The 24,992-nt window shown below is 41.8% G+C and overlaps 1 protein-coding gene across 4 annotated transcripts in view; it reads left to right on the top strand.

Moving 5' to 3' along the window:
- The window catches only part of TRPC7 (transient receptor potential cation channel subfamily C member 7), a 126,143-nt gene that overhangs the window by 77,596 nt on the left and 23,555 nt on the right, over nucleotides 1-24,992 (top strand). For all 4 annotated transcript variants that reach the window (XM_039836099.1, XM_039836097.1, XM_039836096.1 and 1 more), the window contains 3 exons: nucleotides 4,804-5,020; nucleotides 14,589-14,822; nucleotides 18,581-18,845. In XM_039836099.1, coding sequence (XP_039692033.1) covers nucleotides 4,804-5,020; nucleotides 14,589-14,822; nucleotides 18,581-18,845 — 716 coding nt within the window. The remainder of the gene's footprint in view (nucleotides 1-4,803; nucleotides 5,021-14,588; nucleotides 14,823-18,580; nucleotides 18,846-24,992) is intronic.

Genomic DNA, 24,992 nt, shown 5'->3' with positions numbered 1-24,992 from the left:
TGACTCATAATTTAGGTTGTATGCCTGCTAAAATCTAACAGCTGAAAAAATAACAGTCATTCTCAAGGGCCCAGTATCTCTATAGCCAGTGGACTGGGACACAGTGAGCATCATGAGAGCATTGAGGAACTGCACAAGTTCTAATTACAAAGAGTGAGAGGAGAAGCTGACTTCCTCCAGTACCTGTTAACCTTCACTGTTCAATTACCCTTATAATTAGTCCCAGGACTCAGGCAGAGAAAACTGTAAAGAACTTTAGTCCTACTTGATGACTTCATAGTCTGCAATCTCTGGTCTTACTGCCATGTAACTCTTGTCTGCAGAAATATCAAAGTGTTAGTCCTTGCTCCCAACCCTCAGCTCCAACCCAAACAAAAGCATCTGGTGAAGAAGGCATGAATGACTCCGCAGCTTTTTGAAGACCCCTGCTTTGTCTTGCCAAAGCTAAAGTGGTTTGACATAAGGGTCCTAAACTCATGTGGTTCAGAGCCAACCAGGAGAGGACAGTGCCTCCAAAAGCCTCTGTGTCCCCCTCATTTGCCTCTATCAGAGAGCTACACTAAAAAAAAAAAAAAATCACAATGCAATTTTTGAATCATTGCCAGTGAGGGGAAATTTGTGCCAAGAAATAAAGCATTTTTTACTCTTTTGTTAAAAAAGCCTCTGCCCTCAAATCCAAAAGGAGAGTCCATCATCTGTCACCTTGTTGAGACAGAATTTAAGAGTAGCAGGAAGCTGATCACTTTCATACCTAACCCAGCCTGAGACTTGCAACATTTTCTGTTCATCTTTCCATCTATTTCCTACCACAGTGTTTAGCCTGTCTCTACCCACTAGAAAATTAGCAATTTTTAAAGGAAGGATCAATTTGTATACCTTATTTTATCTCCATCACCTCTCGTGCCCATCAGCATGATGCACACAGCTGGTACCCCAAAAGGGCTTGTGACATAAATACATAAAGACTCTGTGTAGGTCTCCCTTTGTGAAACCTCACATATAAACTTTTCAAGGGTGAGTCAAGAGTCTTTTAAGTTTCAGTTATGGAAACTGCCTGGGGCCCTCCAGTGCCACATACTGTTTCCTTTGTGCCAGGCACTGTTCTGCTCTGTACGTATTAAATAATTCATTCCTATGTCAACAATATGTGGTTAAGTACTACTTTATCCCCATTTTACAGATGAAGAAACTGAGACACAAAGGGATTAAGTAACTTACCAAAAACTATGGAGTCATAATTTAAACCTAGACTCTCTGGCTCCAGAGACTTAACTGTAACCACTACACACATGCACACACACACACACAGCCTTCTCCCCAACCCAGTTACATTGGCAGCATTACAACCTTCAACGCTATATGTAAACATTTTAGCTGCTGACTGACTTTAAAATGGACTGAAGATCTTTAGAGCTACCAAGACTTTTCTAAAAATGAGGAGTCAAAACCACCATATGACAAAGGCTACTCCTTCCTTTTCTTTCCTTAGAAGCCCTACCTTTGAAATCCCACTATTACTCAGCACCTCTTCAGCCCCTAGGACTATGGGTGGATTCGCATGGTAATATGAAAACACCCTGACTAGAGACACCTAGGGAGATTCACCACCCCAAAGAAAGATTCCTGAGCCCTAAGTTTCAATAAGAATTTTGAAGGGAGCATACTGAGGAATCTGCCACTAATTTAACTAGGATCTCTCTGAAAAGTGAGAAGCACTCCATCCTTGAAGATGTGCATGTTTCTTTTTGGAATACTTGATCCAAAGTTTATCTCCATTCAGCTTTCCAATTTGTACACTGAGCCCTTGCTCGCTGCTGAAGAGTAAGGGTGGCATTTGGTGAGGCAGACTCTCCAAATGTGGTACCGACTGGAGAAAGATGCTAGAAACATTCTCTGTGTGCTTCACTGCAGTTCAAGCCTATTTTGTGGGCATATGGCCACCAGATCCCAGTTAGGTGCTTACTAAGAGCCTGGTTACATGGAACATGGAAGTGTGGCAACCAGTAAAACCAAGTGCCCACCCCTGAGGGCCCATAAATGCAGTTCTTTTGGAGCTAATTCAGGAACACTGCTCAGGTATTCTCACATTCATATATTCCCCAAAGTGAAAGAATATTGCCCAGAAAGTTTGGGGTAAACCATACTAGACTACTACAAGCTTGGATTTCCTGATATGTTCTTAGCTCATAAGATCCAAGTAATGACAAAGCCCCTTAGTTTAGGCTGAGTTTCAGACTGAGTTTTGCACTCCAGTCAGAGTAGGCCAAGGCCTATGTCTCCTGAAGCTCCATCTCTTTGTACATGTACGCTATTACCGGCCCCAGATTTAATGATTTCCAGCGTAGAGCTGCTGGCATATATTATTTGACTTTTCTCCTTTCTTTTGGCTCACCCAGTAGCCTTGTGAAAAGAGGTTTTCCCAAGCATAATTTGCTTCAAAAATTACCTTAGTGAGACAAATAGAAAATGCCACAAAAAAAGAAAAAGAAAAAAACTATTGAAATGATTTGATCTCATCTGACCTTTATCAAAGTTTTATCAGTTGAAAAGATATATTCAAGCCCAAAAGAAAAATAGGAAAGTAGCATCAATTTCTAACCTCATTTCTCCTCCCTCGTGGGAACTGGCTCTGAGAAAACCTTATAAATCATAGCAGGGCCTTATCAGGGTTTTTCTTATGGTCTGTGGTATACATAGTAATTTTTACAGATGCATCTTCTACCGGAAGATAACAATTTGAAGGAGGTAACAAAAAGAACATTAAATTCCTCAAATCAGTTCTTCCAAGGAATCCTAAGGCTAGCTTTGGTATAGCTGCATGTAGATGCCTACAATCAGGTGCTCCATCCAGGTGAGAAGATGGGAAGGTATCCAATATCCTCATCTAGGTAGTAACTGGAAGATGCTATGAAGAACCCACTGATAAAAGACCGAGGAAACTTGGACATCAATCCCGTAACAGTGATGTCTAACTGCATAGTCAGCATCTTTTTCTGACATTCCTGGGACCCTGATGGGACACACAACATCTGGTATCCCTTGCCCTCTCTTCGACCTTCCCTCTCTCCCAACCCACTCCCCATTCTGCAGTCATTCTCAATCTTCTCTTTGCTTCTCACTGCTAACCCAGCTAGGACACAGTGAAAAGAAACAATATGATGACTATTTAAGGATGTCTTGTGTATACATCAAAGTGTCCCAATGTTCTGGCTAGGAAAAAGGGATCCAAGATGCTCACATAGTCAACTAAAATTCTGAAAAAGTCAAACTAGCTATTTGAAATCATATAAATCAAAATGACACATGGTTTAATTCCCTGTTTTTACTAAATTTTTATTTGTCCTTGACCTCTGCATTCTGAATTTAGCACATCTACCTATGGCCAAAAATAATCTACCATCCATATTTTGTAAATAGTAAAGTTCGACATTAGAAAGAAGTCATTTGTAAGATGTTTGCAGGCCCCCTGGCTTTTGGGTAAACATGATTTTCCATTTCTGAAGTTATTATAGTGCCATATGACAATTTGATAATTCAGGTGAATCCTTAAAAAGGTGTTTTTCCAGCACAAAGCAGGGATGCCCAACGTCTGGACTTGAGATGCAGTTTTTAAAAAAAGATAAAAAATTTTTTAAAAATTTCAATAGGTGGGTTCTACAGCATGAGAATAATAATAAATCATGTTACACTAATAACTAGCATGATTAAAGTAGATGAATACCATGCTGAAGCATATTAAAAGAACATTATCAAGCCATCTGATTTATAAATATTATGCTGAACATAATCATAATGAGAGAAATTTTACCTGGAGAAACCCTTGTAATTGATCTTTACTGAACCAATACTCGTCTCCTGGGAGACATTTTACTCTAGGACTCCTGAGTAAGGCAGAACGTGCACATCCATTGCCTAGTCACTTGCTATAAGTGAACATCTGCCCTGGAGAAGGAACTGAGCTTCAGAAAAGTCTTCCCTCTTTGCTTTTGTCATACTAGTATAGCTGGGCGAGGGGTAAGATTTGGTGCTTAGGTGAGTTCAAAGACTCACTGTGCAGCCTCCAATTTAATCCTCAAAGATCTAAGTGGCCTTTGGATGGCATGCCAGGAATAGAGACAATGTGACCAACACTTGCTCCCTAACAGGGAGGACAATAAAATATAATTTTTAAAAGCAAAGAAAAAAAGTCTTATACGTCTAGCAACTAAATAACCTCAGAGTTAAAAATGAAATCAAATGGGAAATTATAAAATATTTAATAACTGAATATCAATGAAAGGGCTATGTGTCAAAATTTATGGGAACACAGCTAAAGCAGGAAATGTACAGCTTTAAATAAATTTACCAGTATAAGAAACATTGAAACAAATCACCTAAGTATACAACTCAAGAAAATGGCCAAAAGAGCAACAGAGCATATATCCAAAAAGTATTTTTTTTTTTTTAAATCCTGAACACTATTGAGACAGATTACTTTTCCCCAGATTTGAAGGTCATAAAATTCACATCCATGTGGTTAGGGGTAGCTGTGCAGTCAAACTGTAACATATGTCAGTATGTTCTACTCTTTTCTCTTTTCCCACTAGATTTTCTAAATGGGAAAAATTGAAGTCAGTAGGAAATAGGTTTGGTCCAGCAGCATCTCACATAAAAATTCTAGAGAAAATCTTGCCTGGGTTCAATTAGCAGTTTCTGTCCAATATCTGGTTCAACTTTAGGCAAAAGCAATGCTTTAAAGAGAGACCTGCACCCACCTAGAACTGCTAGTTTATAAAACATGTCTTGTGCATATTTTGTTTCCAGCTAGGACGAACCCTGAGGAGCCCTTTCATGAAATTTGTAGCCCATGCAGTTTCTTTTACAATCTTCTTGGGATTGTTAGTTGTGAATGCATCAGACCGCTTTGAAGGCGTCAAAACCCTGCCCAATGAAACCTTCACAGACTACCCGAAACAGATCTTCAGAGTGAAAACTACACAATTCTCCTGGACAGAAATGCTCATCATGAAGTGGGTGTTAGGTAAGCAAGTCACTCTATCTCTTATTCTCTCCTAATTATAACAGGACAGCATTAAACTCTGACTTCTGAACTTATTCCTCTCCCCTTGACTGTACTTTTGCAGTCAAGGGGAGAGGAATAATGGTGAGTGGATGACCAGCCTGACCAACAAGAAAGTCAAAGTCAACTTCTGCATGTGCTGATATGTAAGATGCACAGACCTATAATATAAATCCCAATTTTGAAAGGAGATATTTGAGGAAATTTCATTATGTGCTTTTCATAATATGTGTATTGTGATTGTAAAGCAACTTTTCATGCAAAAACATATTTTCCTCATTTAAATATAGTCTCCTGGAAGCTTCAGAAATCAAGTTTTGCTTCTGAAAAAGAGTATAAAATTGCATATTTTTTTGTTATTATTGAATATAGGCATACCTCAATTTATTGCACTTCACTTATGCTACCTTTTTTACAAATAGAAGGCAAGACCCTCCACCAGCAAAAAGATTACAACTCACTTTATTGCAGTGGCCTAAAACCAAGCCTGCAATACCGCAGAGGCCTGCTTGTACTGATGTATAGTAGCCCTGCGATGATAAATATAAACCTTAAAAGTCAGAGTAATATCTTCTCATTATTTATGTTAATGAAGGTAATGAAGCTGTGAAATTCCTCTTTGTGGTGATATTTTGTGCTGCCAAGGTCTCCACTAGAATTGCCAAAGAAATTGTTCCCATTCCTCACTGACTAGCTAAAAAGACTATCTCACATTTGCCTAACTCATAAGAACTATTACTAGGAGGATATAAGCAAGTAAAATAAAACCAGCAATGATTAATATTGTACACAACAAAATGCTTTATAGATTTTTCAAACAATGAAACTTCAAAACTGGTAAAAAAAAATCAGACTTGGTAGGGAAATAATTTCAACTGCAAAAGCTATAATCAGTGATATTGTGTATAACCAAAACCTGATCCATAAAAAATTTATATCAAAAAGATCTGAATTTGATGAGAATGTTTTGAGTAAAACTGAATAGGAAAGATTGAAAAAATGTAACCATGCAGTATCAAGATTTTATCAATTAATTAAATTGCCCTAACGACATTCACCCTAGATTTGCTTTCTTGACAAAAATTCAATATTGGTATAATTTTCATTATGTTTATGCTCACAAACATTGAGTCAAAATGTATTCAAAGTGTCTGTGCCATCAATCAACAAATCACAAAAGATGGCCCAATATTTGGCCTGTGCTAATTAAATGATATAACCTAAGAGAGCCACAAAAGTTGAACCACTGGAGAGTATCCTATAGATGCCTGAGCACAAAATAGTTAGGAATATGGTCTTAAAGCTGGATCTCTCAATAGGGATATAAGAATAATTTGATCCAAAGGGCAGAGGCAGAAAAGCACACTATGCTCCCCATGGGCTTTTAATCAACAGGCAAGTATGTAACCAAAGGTTCATTTAGCGGAGTCACTGGCACTAAAGTTAGAAAGAGATATTAAAGGCTGCTGCAGACTGAGTTGTGTGGCCTCACTTTCACAGTTCAGTCTGTCTCCATCTTCCCTAGCACACTCCCCACAGTTTAACTAAATTAAGACTTTAACATCAGGCACATTGCAATGGATTGAATGTTTCTCTCTTCCAAAATTCATGTGCTAAACCCTAATCCCAAAGTGATGGTATTAGGAGGTGGGAACCTTTGGGGGTGATTAAGTCATGAGGGTAGAACCCTCATGAATAGGATTAGTGCCCTCAAGAAAGACATCCCAGAGAGCTCTCTTACCTTCTCTGCCATGTAAGGGTACAGCAAACAGTTTGCAACCTGGAGGAGGTCCTCACCAGAACCCAAACATGCTGGTACCCTGATCTTGGACTTGTAGCCTCCAAAACTGTGAGAAATAAATGTCTATTGTTTATAAGTCACTCAGTCTGTGGTACTCTCTGTTATAGCAACCAAAACTGACTAGGACACAGTTTTAATAAAAACAAAAGGTCATACATTGGATTTATATAAAAAACAAAGTATTTATGTGACCGGTCACTCACCCATCCCCTTTCTGATTTGGAGCCCACGTGCAAGACTCTGTTGAGTACCACCAGATATCCCCTTTAAGTGGATATGCGCCACAGGTTAATGGCTCCTACTGAACCATGACTTCCTGAGTCCACATATTTCTCTTCCTATGTGTACCAGCATTATCCCAATAAAAGGGATGCATCTCCAGCTACCGAGGTTCACACTTTCATAGCTTGGTCCCAGCTTCTGCCCATCAAAGCAGAGCTAAGTTTCCAAGACTTTTACATCAGCACTATTATAGAGGGGAGAACTTGTTTCTCATTACCTATTTCCTGTTAACATTTCAGACAGAAGAAAGGTTGTAACTACTTTTTATTACACAGATAATTTTTTCAAACTTACTGTTATAAGTTTGAAACCGCCAAGTCCTGGACAATCTTTGTTTCATCTATATCATCCCTACTTCCTGTCTCCCAACTCTCTAGCAAAATCTCACCTATAAACATTTTTGTGTGTATCACTACAAAATAAGTTATCTTTTTCTTTTTTTCATTTTTGCTCTTTGTACTTCAAGTCCACTGATGTTTCTTCTGCATTATCTGTGATTTTAATCCTCAACCAGTGAGTTTTTATTTCAAATATATTTTTCAACCCTGTAAATTCCATTTGGTTCCCTTTTATAGCTTTCATTTCCTTCCTTGTGATATTTATATTTTCCTTTAAATCCTTGAACATATTGTGCATATTTACAATAACTATTATAAAATCCTTGACTCTTAATTCCATCATCTTCTTCATTTCTGGGTTAATTTCTACTGACTAATCTTTCTCCTGATATGGATCACATTTTTCTGTATCTTGATGTGTTAGTATTTTTTGACTGAATAATGGGCACTTTGCATGTTGTTATTAAGAATCTGGATTTTGCTGTCTTCCTTTAAAGACTCTGTGGCTTTGTTCTGACAGGCTGTTAAATTACTTGCAGACGAGTGTGGTCTTTTTCAAGCTTTCTTAGAGTGGATCTGGAGAAGCTCTACCATAAGGATTATTTATCCTTATACTACAGAGACACACATCTAGGGTCTCTACTAAATGCCCCAAGTAATCAACAAAGACTCTCAACTCTAGATGGTCAGAGCTCAAACACCTCTCCACTCGGGGTGAGCTCTTGAAACTGTTCAACTTACAGCTCTCTGGCTATTATTTGTGGGACTGTACTCTAATGCATTCATGACTTAGTATTCAGGAAACATTCAAAAGGACACTGTACAAATTTCTAGGCCTTTTATGTGTTTGTATTTGTTTTTAGTTTTGTGTTTTGTTTTTATTTTGCCTAGTACCCTTCTCTTCGGAACTCTGCCATACAACATCTAAACACATCAGGCTCTCTGAACACTAATCTCTGTCTCTTCAACTCACTAGGACTGCCTTCTATGTTTCTGGAATCCCTCTGCAGACTAGAATGTGTCTCCAAAAAGAAAAACAGGGTGATTATATGGCTTACCCCGCTTGCTTCCCTTAAGGATCACAGTGCTGTGCTTTTTCCAATATCTGAAAATAGTTTCTTTATTTCTTCTCGGTTTGTTAGTCCATCGCGGCTGGTAATAGAAATCAGGACTTTTTCTAAAACAGAACCACAAACATAAAAGGAAATTAAAAATAATTTCTTCGTATCTTCAAATAATCAGTCAGTATTCAAATTTCTTTGATTGAAGAGACAAGTTGAATAAACACCTGCAAAGCTTGCTTCCTCTCTTCCCTCAGGTCTCTGGTTCAAATTTTACCTTATCAGAGCAGTTGAGAAGATAAGAGCAAGCCCTTATCTCCCTATTCTGATAAAGTAAAATTTGAACAGAAACGTGAAAGAAGAGAGGAAGCAAGTTTTGTAGACATCTGGGTGAAAAGTAATTCCAGACAGAAGGATCAGTATGTGTTAAAGGCCTGGATTCAGGAGCAAGCTGAACATGTTTGAGAACAGCAAAAAAAAAAAATAGTGCTGCTGAAGCACAGTGAATAAGGGGGAGAGAGCTGAGATCAGGTAAGACGGATAGGCAGAGTCAAATCATGCAAGGCCTAGTAGGCCATGGTACAGAGTTTAGATTTTATTCTCAGTGTGACTAGAAACCACAGGGGAGTTCTGAACACAGAAGTGACATCATCTGACTTAAATTTCTAATAGATCACTGACTGCTGTGTAGAGAACGGATAATTCTGGGACAAGAGCAGAAGCAGGGAAACCAGTTAGGAAGCCACTGCAGTAATTCAGACAAGAAATGGTTGTTTTTGAGAAGATGGCAAATGGTGATTATATTTTGAAGGTAAAATCAATAACACTATTGAATTGTCTGTGAGATGTGAGGGAGAGTAGTCAAGGAAAATTCCAAGTGTTTTAGCTCAAGTAATGGTATAAAAGAGAGCCAATCACTGACATAGGAAAGACCAAGGAAGGAGCAGTTTGGAGAGGGAGTAGAGATGGAAATCGAGAGTTCGATCTGAGATATCTATTACACATCCAAGTAGAATGTCAAGTAGCAATTGGATATACATGTCTGAAGTTCAGAGGAGAAGCTGAGGATGGAGAAATAAATTTGAGCATGTCAGTATATTTAAAATAAAGTATATGCAATCACCTTGGCTGTGATGTGGGCAAAGGAACTGAGGACCAAGCTGAGGGCACAATAATATATCAAGGATGGGAAGATGAGAAGTATCCAGCAAAGAAGACTGAGCTCAGAGAGGATCCAATCCTCTGAGGGACATGGGAAGTCACTGAAGAATTTTGAGGCTAAAAGTGACAAGATCTGATTGCGTTTTAAATAGATCACTCTAGCTCCTGTGCTGAGAATACACTGAAGCATGGGGGTGGGAAAGGCAAGAAGCAGGGACACCTTGACAAGGCCATTTGCTTCTTTGTGGTCTCCATCCCTTAAAGGAACAGGCTGGATTTGTTAATGTCCCAAGGCTCTCCTTTTCCAATATAGCTCTGTGAATAAGTCAAACCCAATTACAAATATATTCTTCCTTTATTCTAAATGCTTCACTTGATTATTAGCAGAATTTTGATAAAATTCTAGATTGTCAATTCGGGATACTTAAGGTACGCACAGAGTTAGGTAGAGGCCACAGGAGACTAAGAAGACACACCCAGAGGTAGAAGAAAAACCAGAACACGGTATCAAAAAAGACAAGAACAGAATATGACAGAGGATAGAGAGATAAATTTGCTAGTAGACATATGTTCTGTAGAGCTGTCAGATGAACTGTTTTGGGGAAGACCAAATGAACCAGAGACCACCACTCCTTCGAGCCGGGAGAATCTCCAACATCAGTTTGAACCATAGGAACTCATCTTTCTTGCCTGTATCATAAGCAGCCACGCCAGGGTAGCTGAAAGAGGTTATAATAAAACTTCGCAACTGGAAACTGTGGCTCTACAGATGCTTGTCAAGGGCTGTATAACAACATTAGCGGTTCACAGAAAGCCACAAGGCTTGGAAGACAGGAAGTCTTTCCACAGTGCATGTCATTTCTCCATCTAGGAACAGAATCATGACACGAAGACTCCTTTTACACCACTCTTATAGAGAACCTGGCAGTGTTTTCTTAAGCAGATGCCCCATTCAAAAGTTCAAATGATCTAAAGCTAAAGCTCAACTGATAGAGTGCAATGTAAATGCCCAGCATAGCATGAAAATACACATAAAGGGCTGGAGAAGAGGAAAGAGCTTTGGACTGGGTGTTAGGAACCCATTCCAACTGTATCCCTTCCTCCTTGCTGGCTCTGCCTCTCTAAATTTGTATTCACATGTGTAAAATGTGAGGATCTAGCTGCTCCCTCACCTATCCAGGATTGTAACTCTTTAAGAGTAATGCTAAGACTTAGCTCCAGGATCACACATCCAGGTTGGGCCAAGAGTAAAACTGTAAAATTATATGGACTGAGTTCCTCACCTAATTTGTTCTTTTGATGGTTTCTTCATTTACTTAGATAAGATTTCCAAGGAGACTACTCCAACTAACTTGCCAAATTTTCTCCCAGCAAGTCAGGCCATATTTCTGTCCTGCTTATCACCCTTACAGGCTATCTAGCTGCCTAGGGTGAAAACTAGTCTCCTCCTCAAGGCCCAAAGTGGGGTCTTCATGGTCTCCTGGGCCTTCACTAACCTGCCCAATCTCCAGCCCCATACCCTGACCCTTAAGGCATACTGAGCCTCTCAAGGTTCCCTAGAAGAATCTGTTCTCCCTCACTTCCATGGCCATGACCTGGTATACCCTGCCAGCCCATCCTCCTCCAAGTACCTAACTCCTGGTTCGTCCTGCCAAGTGTCACCTGCTCCATGAATTCACTCCTTCATTCAGTCAACAGATATATGTTGTACCAAACACTCTACTGAGTCAAAAAATTATAATGCTGATTGCTCTTATCCCTGTGTCTCCACAAATAGTCCCCTGGACATTTTTTATTACATAATCTGTCACCCTGTATCACTAGTGTTTATAGATACATGGATGGGAGTGAACCACCTTTTGAACTGTTAAGCTCCATCTCAGCAGCCTGCGGGCCATTACTCCAAACCTGCCCAAATGGAACTACATAATTCCCCCAGGGCTTCCCAGCATTTCCCAGACTGTCCCTCTGCCAGCCACCTTCATAATTATCGGTGACCTTGTTCTCTTGGCTCCAGGCATCTCTGAGTGAAGGAGATTTTGCCTGAAGGAGACTCCAGTAACCAGCAAGCATCCTTACCCCCTAAGTCCCAAACTCTAAACACTCCTCTGATTGACATGCTGGAGGCAAGAGACCATGAGGCTCAGCTTGAATATAAAATGCTGAACTATCCTCAGTACCTTGCAAGCAGAGTCTAATTTCACTCACTAAAGTACTTAATTTCACACATTTCTTCTTTCATTAAGCATTCCTGCTGCTCAAACCCTTGGGCCCATGCTACTTTTACTCACGGCCTTGGAATAATTTAAATTAGTCTGGGTGAGTTAATATTCAAATCTAGGAAGACTGATGTGGGCATCTGACCATGGAGGAAGTGATTTGCAATGCCCAATGAGGAGCTACTATACTGGTCAGAAAAGTCAGTTTTCTGCAAATAATTTGCATTTCAGATTCAGAGCTTTGGACACTTGAAATTATCTGCAAAATCCCAAGAAAATCAAAGGCTTATCCCGGTCACACGCCTAGTATGTGGCCAAACTAGAACTTGAACCCAGGGCTTCCTGAATTAAAGCCAGTCATAGTCCTAAGTGATAACCTGTGATTTCTCTAGTGCACAGCTAAAAGCAGTTCCACAAAAACATTAGAAATTTTAATTGGAAGAGGGGTAGAGGAAAGCAACAAACATTATTTTTCTACCCTGTAACAACTTCCTAATAATTTTTAACTTTTCTAATGACTTTTCTAAAAAGGTATTTTCTTTAAATACTTATTTGAGCAGGCACAGATGAAAGTACATTTCAGTGTTAATAAAATTATTACTTCATTGAATTACCACAGAGATTTTGAAAGGGTAAGCTTGGGAAGTATGGCTTTGTTAAGAAAAAAAAAAAAAGGTGGGGGCAGGGTAGAGGGTGGTAGTGAGGTGTCTTGTAAATAGACCGGCAATGTTTGGGGATACTTTGTCGTGGAGACTCCAATTTGATACAGACACACAGATCTCAGAATCTCTTTCATCAAACAAAGTCGCAACTTCTATAAACAGCTGCTCTTAAATTACTTTTCTCCTAAGAAAAACATTTAGTTTCAAATCCTTTTATTTGAAAAGGAAAAATTCTGATTTAAAAAGGCCCTGGACAGAGTCCCAGAGCAGGGATCAGCTCATCACTCAAACACAACCAGATGTAGGCCTGCAACCAAGTCAGCCATGCTTCAGCCCCCCGTGACGATTTGTCTGCTCCTAATATCATCCTTAACTCCAGGCTTTTTAGGCACCTCGAAGACCACAGTGTTATAATGTGGTCATCTGCCAATGTGCTTGGGTTTGCGGTCTGGAGGAAGACATTCACCTGTGTGACATTCACAAGGAAATGAAGGACAGAGCTTCAGGGGTGGATGCACCTACTCAAGGACAGAGGAAAGAATGAGAATGGCTGAAACCTTGGAAAGCGGCAGCATTTAAGGGATGGGGGAGCATAAGGAACAACAAAGGATGCTGAGGAGGAGCAGCAGGAGAGGCAGGAAGCACCTGAGAAGGCAGGCCTTCCATCTGATGCACAGGAGCAAGGGGAGTGCCAAGAAAGGCTAGCTAACATCTGGGGAATGTGTGGCCAGTGAGCTGGAACTATTTCACTAACCAACCAGTTAATGATTCTTTTACTACATTAACCTCCTAAGTATGCCTTCTATCTGGGCATATTATAACACTCTGTGCCTAGAGGAAACATTAGCTATAAAATTGGGATAACAATGTATTTCATAAGGTTGTTGCAAAGATTTAAGGGAGTTAATATATACATATAAATGTCAAACAGTGCCTAGCACATACTAAGTGCTTGAAATGTTATTGAATAGTTAACTTTTAATAATCTAAACCAATTTCATTTTAATAATAAGTGAAGATAAAGGTAAAATAGCACTATTCAACAGAAATATAGTGCAAGCCACACCGTAAGCCACATATTAATTTTAAATTTTCTAGTAGCCACATAATATAGGTGAAATTAATATATTCTATTTAACCCAACATATCTAAATTATCATTTCAATGTGATTAATACAAAAACTGTCCTGTTTCACATTTTTTTGTACCAAATCTTTGAAATCTGGTATGTATTTTATACTTACACAGCACCTCTCAGTTCAACTGACCACATTTTAAGGGCTCAGTATGCACACATGATAAGTGGCTACCATATTGGACAGTGCAGGTAAGGTAGGATACACACCAAATTGTTAATCTAGGCTACCTTATGAGGCTGGCTTAGAGGTGAGGTGGGGGAACTCCATAACATATTGTTTCTATCCCTCTATGTTGTTTAATATAGAACAATGAGAACATAATGTCTTTAAAAATCAGTAAATTAGTTATTTTAAAAAGTTATGAGTAAGAAAATACTAATACCCCAAAACTAATGCTCACCAAAACAGTCATAGAAATATAGAGGAAAGGAGTCTAACCTGAGAGTTAGGAGAACTGGGTTCTAGGTCACATCTGGCACCTTCGGAAAGCCCACCGGATCTGCTTCCTTACATTTATTTTAGAAATGGATGATTCCTTCAGACGTCCCCGTTTTCAAAACATATAAATGTCAGCCACTATATTTCTCCTACGTTACCTCCAAGAATGTAGCAATGGATGAGAACTCTCCCATAACTTCTGGAGATGGTTTATCCATAAGCAGAGGCACACGTGAAACCTCTTCTCACAGAGTATTTGCTGCTTCTCAAGCTGCCTTTGAAGATGTTTCTGACGTTACTAGCTATCAACGTTCTCGGTTCCGAAGAGTTTACATTTACACTTGCACCTGGGTTTCTTCCGTGCCTCCATGTAGTCGTATACGCCGAGGAAAATGAAAAATGAGGCTGACTTTCTTACTCTCCCACAGGAATGATTTGGTCTGAATGCAAGGAAATCTGGGAGGAGGGGCCGCGGGAGTACGTGCTGCACCTGTGGAACCTCCTGGATTTCGGGATGCTGTCCATCTTCGTGGCCTCCTTCACCGCGAGGTTCATGGCATTTCTGAAGGCCAGCGAAGCCCAGCTGTACGTGGACCAGAACGTTCCAGAAGACACACTTCACAACGTCTCCCTTCCGCCGGAAGTGGCGTATTTCACCTACGGTGAGTCAGCGGCGCTCCTGCGCATTTTGCCCCGCCCCTGGCGCTTCCAGCGCGTGGCCACGTGCCCTTAGCTTCGCTAGTCCGGCACCTGGTTGTACGGTGGCTGACTTTGGTCAAGTAGAATGCTAAGGCAAACACAACCGTTCGCCCCAAAAGAAGACCTAGTCTCTGCAATATAACCAGCTGAATAGAGCATGGACTTAGTGACTATGAGAAATCAATCTTTTTGTATTGGAAAGAATTTGTTTTGGAAACGTTATTGGGAGTTTTTTTGAGAGTTTCTGAGAGTTTTTTTGTTTTTGTTTTTTGTTTGTTTTAAGAAAGATCTCATTTCTGGTGTGGATTCAGGAGCTTTTCCTTCTATATTCAAAGATAAGTCTTGGTTTCCCATTGTTAAAGTTATTTTCTCATGGCAAGATAGTGTCTTAGGAGATGCACAAGACGTACAGTGTGAGGTACTAGATTGAAATTTTAGAAATAGTAAGAGTTCTAGCATCCATTTATCGAGGGCTTATCAAGTGCCAGGAACTGTGTAGACATTTACATCATACATTGCAATCATTGTAATAGCCCTGCAAAACAAAGGGTCTTTTTAAGTCCCAATTTCATAGATAAAGAAACATGTTTTCATGGCAGGGCTCACAATGTTCCCAGAAATATAGGATTGCCATGGATTGCCGCAGATCCTGACCCAACATGAACTGGAAACCATGCAGAAGGCATAGTTGGTTATGTTCTCAGGCTTTGAAGTTAGCGAGACATGGATTCAAATCTTACTTCTATAGCTTACTATCAGACCTTACTTACTTAACTTTTCTGAGCCTCCATTTTCTTATATGTAAAACTGTGATAATACATATGTCAAAGTTTTAAGGCTTAAATAAGACAGTGCATATGAATTTTGTACTGTGTTCTGAAAATATTAAATGCTCACTACATAGTAACAGTTATTATACCTCTTGGGTCATTTACTTGCTCAAACACTGTACTTTCTGTACTAAAGGAGAAAGATATGTGGAGAGAAGAAATAGTAGATATTTGTTGTTGCCAGTAAATTAGCTGGACATTTAATAAACATTCACGAATGGCAGCTGCTACGTCATGAAGCATGACGTTTGAATGTCAAATGTCCCATTAGATGTTGTTACAAGGCTCCTGTGGCCACAGACTCATCATAATCAGGTACAGCAATGATCTGTAGAAGGTTGATCACTTAATGCAAAAGTTGAGTTGCTGCCTATATTCAATGTAAATTGTGTTGTGCAGATTATGTTACCTGTAAATGCGGTAGGGAAACCCCTACGGAGAAATGGAGAGTCTTGTGGTATTACAGATCATCTACTCTTCATTTGTTGGTTAGCAAATTCAGACTTTATAAAAGCAAAATGATCTTGTATATTTTCCCCTCTGCACGGCTCAGGGTTCATCAAGGAAAGATGAGGAGAATCTTGATAGTGCATTGGATACTTTCTTAATGCTATGATTCGGGCTTCAGTATGGTCCACTTATGACTTTTATTCCTTTTATGGATTATAATAAGGTCTCACCCAACCCAAAGCATTGCATTTTATTCCCTTGTTTTTGTGGTTCACCCTGTGCCTTTGGAAATCTTTTTGGTCGCTCAGTGTTTGTTTGTGCCCCAGTTGTGGAGGAAGAGAGCCCTCTTGTGGTTGGCGAGACAGTAGTGGTCCCTTCAACCTCTACAACACCAAGTAGGCAGATGTTTTTCAGGTTGTTTTCTCATGGAAACAGCTCCAAGAAGAAAATCCCTTTTCTGAATAATCACAGTACTGTTTGTTTTTACACCCATCGCAACTCTTACAAGCCAGTCCAAGTAGAATATTTTTCATTAAAAAGTCCTGAGCTGGTCACCAGGGTCTGATGACAGCTAAATCTATCTTAATAGATTACAGGAGTACCTTTTATTATTTCGGCTGAGGATTAAGATGGTAAATTACAGAGGTCAGAAAAAAGAAATTCCTTTTGGTGTCTGTTTGAAGAAGCTAAGTCCTATTTCTTGTTCTTTAAATGTGTTATTTATCCATAGAGGGTGACAGATATATTAGAAAAACATAATTTAGTCTCCTTACTTTTCTTTCATAGACTTCTGAGTTATGACCTTGATGAGAACATAGAGTCTATAATTTTGTTATATTTCCAAATGTAATTTAGAATGTACTACATGAAACTTTGTGACAAATAGAGGCCTGGCTTCTCTTACTAAAGATTTCTTACCACTCTTTATTACTATAATTGTTTAACAGAGTCTAGCTCCAAAAATAAAGAAAAAATTCTTCCTCTTCCATCTCCCTTGGGGTGCCAAAAATTGCTGTGTAACATCCTTGCTGTCTGCATTTACCTGGCTCTGGAAAGGACCCCATACCCCAAATCCAATCTTTAAAATGGCAATAATAATATCTACTCCACAGGGCTGTTGTGAAAATTATAGCTAATGTAAGTGTAAGGGCTAATTGAGGTTTCTCAATGTTTCTCAATTTAAGTTTCACTTAGCATTTCTCAACAGGGACGCTATTGGCCTTTTCGGCAAGGCAATTTTCATGGTGCAGGTCTGCCTGGAGCATTGCAGGATATTATCATCCCAATAATACTCCTGCCTAGTCATTATGACAAGCACAGATGCCCCACGCACTTCCCCAGGAGGAAGGTTCTGTCCTCATTTGAGAATCGCTATATGTTTTGACACATAGTAGGCAGCTTTTTAGAGAGAGATGCTGTTCTCTGCACCATTAGAACTTCAATAGGAACACTTTGCAGCTTTGGTTTGCTGAATACACCCAGAGCACCTCAGACCCTCACCAGTGACAACAAGAAGCATCTCTCCAGCCCAGGACAGGTCCCAAGACTCTTGCCCACCTGGAACAGGGCTGTCAAAGCAAACTTGGATGACTAGTAACCACTTTAGGGGCCTTAGCTCAATCAGACACACACTGCCTGAGGAACAAAACCCAGGAGTATTTTCTCAGGCAAGATCCTACAGATTCCTGGCCCCCATGTGAGCTCATTTGTTCTGATTTGTGGCTAGTCTAAACTTGTGGTTTAGTTTCATTGTCATTTAACAAACATTTGTCAGCAGTTGCTGTGTGCTAGATCCTTGTCCCCAGGAACCTGAGTAGCATGGAACTTATTTTCCAGCTAAGTACTTTACATACATGATTTCATTTTATCCTCAACATAGCTATATAAGGTTGATGATATATCCAATTTACAGATGGGGAAAATGAGACTCAAAAATGTTAATTGACTTGCTCAGAGTCATAAACGCAGTGTGTAGAAAGGCCACATTTAGCCTCAGGTCTGTTTGACTCCAAGTACATGTTCCTTTCCTCCAACTCCTTATAAAGGGGATAGCCCCCACTTGTGGAGCTCACACACTGGTAAGGAAGACAAAATAGCAAGCAGCATGGTAAGTGCCATGACAAGATGCTGTGGGAGCAGAGAGGGAAACAGGGAGTTTATCCCAGGCTGTGGGGGTCACAGAAGCCTTCCTGAAAATGACAGCTAAGCACTTCAAGGATGAGTGGGAATGACGTGGACCTTGAAGTGAGGGAAGGGTGTTCCCTGCAGATGGTCCAGCACATTCCAGGAGGGAGGGTGGCACTTTCAGCACCTTGGGATTAATTTAAAGACCAGGTAGGAATGGCAAGTGATGAGGTTAAAGACCTCTAAAGATGTCTCACTGGTTTCTCTTCCAGAGCAGATCCTATCCCCACTGAATAACTCAGATTGTTTTCTTTCAGCCAGGGACAAGTGGTGGCCTTCAGACCCTCAGATCATATCAGAAGGGCTATATGCAATAGCTGTCGTGCTGAGTTTCTCTCGAATCGCATACATCCTGCCGGCCAATGAGAGTTTTGGGCCCCTGCAGATCTCCCTGGGGAGAACCGTGAAAGATATCTTCAAGTTCATGGTCATTTTCATCATGGTATTTGTGGCCTTCATGATTGGGATGTTCAATCTGTATTCCTACTACCGAGGTGCAAAGTACAACCCAGCGTTTACAACGTGAGTATCCCGGGGCTCCCCTGAGGGTTTCAATGGGCTTCCTGGGGATCCTAAGGAATCTCTTGCAGGTCAGGTCGCTCCTTGCAGAGACTCAGGTTTCCATGATATTTCTAAATGTTAAAGGCAACTTTATTCAAAGACGGTTTCGAGTTCAGGTTCTGGAGTTGGAAAAACAGAAGGGCTGAGTTCAATTCTCGCTTTGCCATTTACATGTTGTGTGGCCATGAGCATGTTCCTTAACTTCTCTGAGTTTTAGTTTACTCATCTGTAAAATAAGGATAATAACAATACCTGCTTAATGGGGATAGTGTAAGGATTCACTGAGCTGTCACACAGTAAACCCTCGATAAATGGAAGGAACTGTTATTTCTACTGTTATTATCACTGAGTCTGTGTTACCTAGAAAACAAAGCTCTGGGCAAATCTTGCATGTCAACACTTTAATGGAGCAAGGGAGTTGCAATCCAAATGAAATAAGACTAAAGAAAAAAAGGGAAATGCAGTGTTGGAGGAGAGAAAACACATACAGGTTGCTGACCAGGCCACCATCGACCAAAACATACAACTTGGCCATGAGAGACTCCTCCGGGAGACCGTATGGAAACAGCACATCTCAGAATAGCCCGTCAGGACAAGAAGTCAAGAATTTATCAGCCAGACCTTTCCCATATGCTGTCTTTCAGGAGTCAGATTCACTCCCCAGGTCATTAACTCACCTGCACTTCCAGGACAGCCTCTGTGGAAGCCATACCCACACAGCATGGGAGGTAGGTCCGCACGTGGGCAGAGGCCAGCAGCTTTCAGTGCCTGACTGGGCAAGCCAGCATGTGTGCAAGGGCACCAAGCAAGTCCTGCAGCATCACATGCCTTAGGAACAGCAAGGAAGGTCCAGGTGAGGGAGGCGAGAGGCACGTGGCGTGAGCATGAGGCAAGGCGCTATCAGGGGGACTGACATTGGGGTCCCAAAGTAGATGCTATAAGCAGAGCAAGACAGTGGCACAGCCTCCCCACAGAGGTGGTGCTGGAGCTCACTGAGCCTGTGTCCGGGAAGACCTAGACCCTCCCCTGCTGCTCCACGGAGGATGCCAGGCAGTCTCCTGAAGGGCATTAGTAGCACTAAGCAGTGGTCTAATAGAAGAATCTGGCAGACCTGAGTTTACATCCTGACACAGGAGGACTTTCTTGATGACCAAGTCACTGGATTTATCCAAGCCTCTGGGTCCTTGAAGATAAAATATAAAGATGTCCTACCTTGCTCATAAGTACCTTCACGGATCAATGAGGGAGTTATATAAAGTGCCTGAAGCACAGAAGTGTTCCCAGTCTGTGTCCCACCCCAGGCCTACCTCATCCCAGAACTTCTCCCTGCCTTCATCCAGCTCCTGCCCAGAAGCTCGAGGGAAGGACAGTCTGGTCTCCAGTCACAGGCACAGCAGCTGAGACCAACAGAGCTAAGCACTTCCTGACACTTATCCCCAGGAACCCCTCGATGGCCTGGAATTTGTTCTCTAGCCAGTGACAATGGCTGAGCCTTGGCCACGCAGGCTCCCTGAGCAGTTCTTACCTTGTAGAATGCTTCTCTACCCCTTCTGGAGAAAGCACCCATCAAGGGAAGATACTTGTCTCTAAGAACCCAGACCAGGTGCAGTGAACTGTGCCTGTCAGCTCAGAATCATGGAGAGCACTGCCCCACCTGTGTGGAACTACCTCGAATGGTGGGACCTGGTGCTGCTGAACCACAGAAGCTATGACTCTCTGAAGCAAAGAAGTCATGTATACTCACAGGGAGCAGGTGCCCAGCCCAGTGCTGAGAAATGCCCCTGAGGGGTTCCTGGCTCTGCCCCTCAGCCTGCAGTGCACCATAGGCTCACACTAGGTTTCAGTCTGAGCTTTCCACTTTCTGGCCATGTGGCCTTGGGCAACTGCTTAAATGCCCTGGGCCTCAATTTCCCCAGCTCTGAAATGAGAATACTAAGATGGCCAGCTTCACAGGATGTTGTAAGGATCCAATAAGAAGAAATAGGATTGAATACAGTGCTTGGCAATAATAGGCTTTCAGGGAATGGTGGTGGTCATCATGGAGATGGTGAATGAGGAGGAGCGGGGAGGATAAGCTGCAAGAAAAGATGCCTGGGGATTGATTTGGCTCCATAGGACCCTTGCTGGACAGGAGCCTAGCTTACAAACTGACCACCAGATCAGGTCAAGAACATGAGGGAATCAGCTGGACTGCCTTATATCACTCCAATATTCAGTGATTAACTGTCGAAGGAATGAAATAAGCTTGAATCACCCAAAAGCACATTTGCTCTAGCTCTGCTAGAGGTAAAGCTAAATGTATCCACTCAACATAGGATGCATCATTACTGAACAACAATTGAGATGTTAGTCAATAAACAAAGGCTCTTAGCCTTGGTGGTCAGGCTCTGGTGTCCCTTCTGTGCTTCCAGTCTAGCATGATCTCCTGCACCAATGTTGCTCACGAAATTGCTCCATAAACAAGAATAAGGGAATGCACAGGACAAAGCCAGATTCGAGGCAGTCAGGTAAGCAACAGGCCGGGAATCTGACCGTGTGAACTTCTGTCCCATTTCTACTGCCTTGGTTGTTCTGCACACTCACCCCGTACTACCAGCTCACAGATCCTCTGAAGGTCAGTGCCACGACACATGGGAAAATGGAAAAGGTCATGACCTAAGAATAAGGCCACAACACTCAGCCAGATGCAGCAACAGCTAATCTATAGAGAAAAGGTGAAAGCAGGAAAAAGCGGCAAAGCAATTGGCTTGTCCCATGTGCTGGGAACCAAATGGAGATTTCCTAGACACGAGGGATCCAACCAAAAAGGACCCCAGGCCCTCCAGGATGGGAAAGGGAAGAGAAGGTGCTGTGGCAGCAACAAGCTCAGTAAAGATAGGATATTTATCACCTTGGCGGCTCCTAAAATGGAATGTGCATCTGTGAATAAGATTTGATTGAACAGGAAAACAGTCAATAGAACAGTGAAGTGGAGAGGAAAGAATGGATTTTTGTAAATGTCGTCTCCTACCTTTTGACTGCTTTCTGGAGCATGTCAGCCTCAAGAGATCCTCTTTGATAAGCAAAAAGCCACACCGGGGTAAATAAGTCGTGTGCTTTAGGGAGCGCAGAGCTATTCTGAGTATAGGCTATGCAGATGATAAAAGATGAGTGACCCCTCTCAGGTGAATGTTTGCTTTATAGCAGCCCATGCCCAGGCCACCCTGCCCTTGTTCTGGATCTTCCCTGTGGCCCACCCACAGGGGGCCTTCCCTCTGTGGAATTTGAGTTTAAAACAGGATAAGATGGTCCTCTCATCTGTTTCTATAGAGCTGGAAGACTCGATCCTACAGAAGAGAAATTTGGGCTGGAGCACAGTACAGGTATCCTTCCCGTATCATTGACTGTCCCCGCAACCTCACCCGGGCCGTGTTCAGGGACAGCCTGGGTTCCTAAAGACTGTTCAGGAGTCCACTTTGGATGTCAGCTGTTAGGAACCAACAGGGAGTTGTCTCACAGGAGCCCTGTTCACCCTAGGGATGCAATCCCAGGCCCACTCACAAAAGCCAGTCCCAACTAAATCCCACTGAGTTACATTGTGGTACAAAAAGAAAAAAGGAAAGATTTCTCTACCAACCGCAGACACCAACCCTCAGCAAAGCCCCGCCCTAACCTTTACTGTGTCCTCCCTCCCCGCCCCCAATTCCTATTCCCTCCGTCCAGCAGACCTCAGTGAGGGGGTCAGGAGAAAATAGATTGAACTAATTCTGCTCACAGCATTAACAAACACACAGTATGAACATTCTTAATTGATATCAACGGTTCTCAAAACACACCAGAACCATCTGGAGAGATGGCTAAACTTGGGGTTTCCCAGGCCCCACCCCTTAGAGAGTCTAATTACTATAGATCCAAGTAGGGCCTAGAAGTCTGCATTAACAAGTCACTGGGGGATCCTGATTCAAGTGGTCTTAGGACCACAATGTGAGAAATGCTGATCTGATTCAACCTCACCATCACTCAGATGGGGAGGTGGAGACCATGCCCAGCTCTATTAATTAAAGAAAAGAGAGCTTGTTAACCTAAGTGAGGGTCTTCTTGGTAGAATTTCAGGCCCTGTGCGTCAGACTAGGTAGCCAGAACCAGTGGAGAGCAAGCTATGGAGTCAGATCCTATGAGCAGTTCCCAAATTTTCAACCTCCTTTCACTTCAGAACCAAGGGTTCTCTCAAAAGTCTGGGTCATTTTTCACAGCTGCCTCTGTGTCAGAAGGCTGACCTGAAGGGAGGAGCAGTGTGCATGGGTCATTGGTTGGTGAGCAGGCTGTATGGGCATGACAGATAGTGCACCTGCTGGCAGCTCATTATCTCCAAGCCACTTCTATTACAAACTGCAAATGACCAGCGGGAAGGAAAAAAATGTATTCAGACGTGTCCTATGCTCTCAGAGTACAAAATCAAGGTTTCCTAAGATGAGGGTGAGGAAGTGGAAAGAAAATCATCTGAGAATGCTCCTTCTTTCAGAAAGTCTTTAAGAAAAGCTCTCAATTCCAGCTTTTGGGGATTTTGTTCTAAATGGGAACATATCTTCAATTTTCTCATGGAAGTCAGGCAAATAGGATTTGCTTTTTGGAGGGTGTTCTGTAGCCAACTTTGCTGGAATGCACATATTCCATAAAGCAAAGATTTTATGCTTCGAGATGTGTGGAACCCTCGGGGTCCCAGCCCTCTAGTTACAGTGTTAGAAAAAGAAAGACAAAACATCCTTGGCTCACTAATGAAATACAGCTGGGTTGAGAATGCATAGATAAACGGTGGCCTTCCCTAAACTCCATCTAATTCGTGGTCATGGCAGAACAGGTACTGAGAAGAATGGGAGGAGCTAGGGGCAATGAGGTGACCAAGAGCAGGGAAGTGAGAAGTTCTCCAACACAACCCATGATGGGCTCCTGGTCTCCCCTGTGGGTGAACTTGACCTCCTCCATTTAATTCTGATTGGAGATTAAATGTGGGCCCTAAGAACCCAAAAGATGATCCCAGCCAATCCTTTCTATAGGCCATTGTAGAGGCAGCTGTACAGAATAGCTGGGTTGAGACTTTTCTAATCAAAAATAATACCTCTCCAGGATTATTCTGTCTCCCCAGGAATCATTTTAACAGAAGGAGCTTCAGCAGTGCTAGGCAAAATTAGAAGCTTCTGTTTTCCATGACAGCTATGGAAAATTTCCAGACTCTCTAGACAGAGATTCCTATGGCAGAAGGCACTGATTGAGCTCTACCCAGCTCAGCAGGGCCACCCAGCTCAAAGGCCAGTTCCTCCTTCCAGTGAACCTGAAGGGGCATTGGAGCCAAGGGAGGGCTCCCTGAGACCCTGCCTACACTGATCCCACCCCGGGCCCACTGCACCACCCTGTTATTGAACAGGTTGTGACAAACACATGATCCGCCCTCTCATTTAATCCTCACAGCAATAGAATGACCCAGGTACTGCTACTAGGAAACCAAGGCTCACAGAGATGCTAGACTTGCCCAAGATCACAGAGCCAAGAAGAGGATTTGAACACAGATCTGCATGACTCCAAGCCCATCCTTCACCTTTTGACTTGAAATTCCCTAGAGTGAGTCCCCTACCTCCCACGCCAGGGCCAATGCTCTGAGGTGGAAGCTGAGTGTCTTTAAAAGTTGGATTACTTTGCTGTGGCTATTTTAAAGAATACAGTACTAAATTCAGATTTTGATTATCATTGAGAACCTGATGATTCTACATATATCAGCTCTAAATACACAGCCTGTGATTGTCCCCTGGGTGAAGCAGCTTTCTATTCCAAAGTGTGTCCATTCATTTGACATACATTATGGAGCAGCTACTCTATGCCAAGTTCTCTGTTTGGCTCTGGGGTCATAAGGATTAATAAGACAATCCTCCCATCCCTGAGAAATTCGTAAACAAAGATTTTTTTTTTAAAAAAAAGAAAGCACCAGCTATTATACCATGTGATCATTGTCAAAGGGTACTTGGGCAGCACAGTGAGAAAGAAGCACTCCTTTTTCTGGCAGGGTCAGGGAGGGCTTCGTGGAGGAGGTGACCCTAAACAGAGGGTCTTGGAGGATGACTAGGGCATTCCAGCCTG

This window comes from Pteropus medius, unplaced genomic scaffold, assembly GCF_902729225.1.
Source record: "Pteropus medius unplaced genomic scaffold, Ma_sr-lr_union100, whole genome shotgun sequence".
In the NCBI taxonomy this organism is placed as follows: Eukaryota; Metazoa; Chordata; class Mammalia; order Chiroptera; family Pteropodidae; genus Pteropus; species Pteropus medius.
The sequence above is the reverse complement of the archived record's forward strand: the minus strand, read 5'-3'. Positions and strand labels throughout refer to the sequence as shown.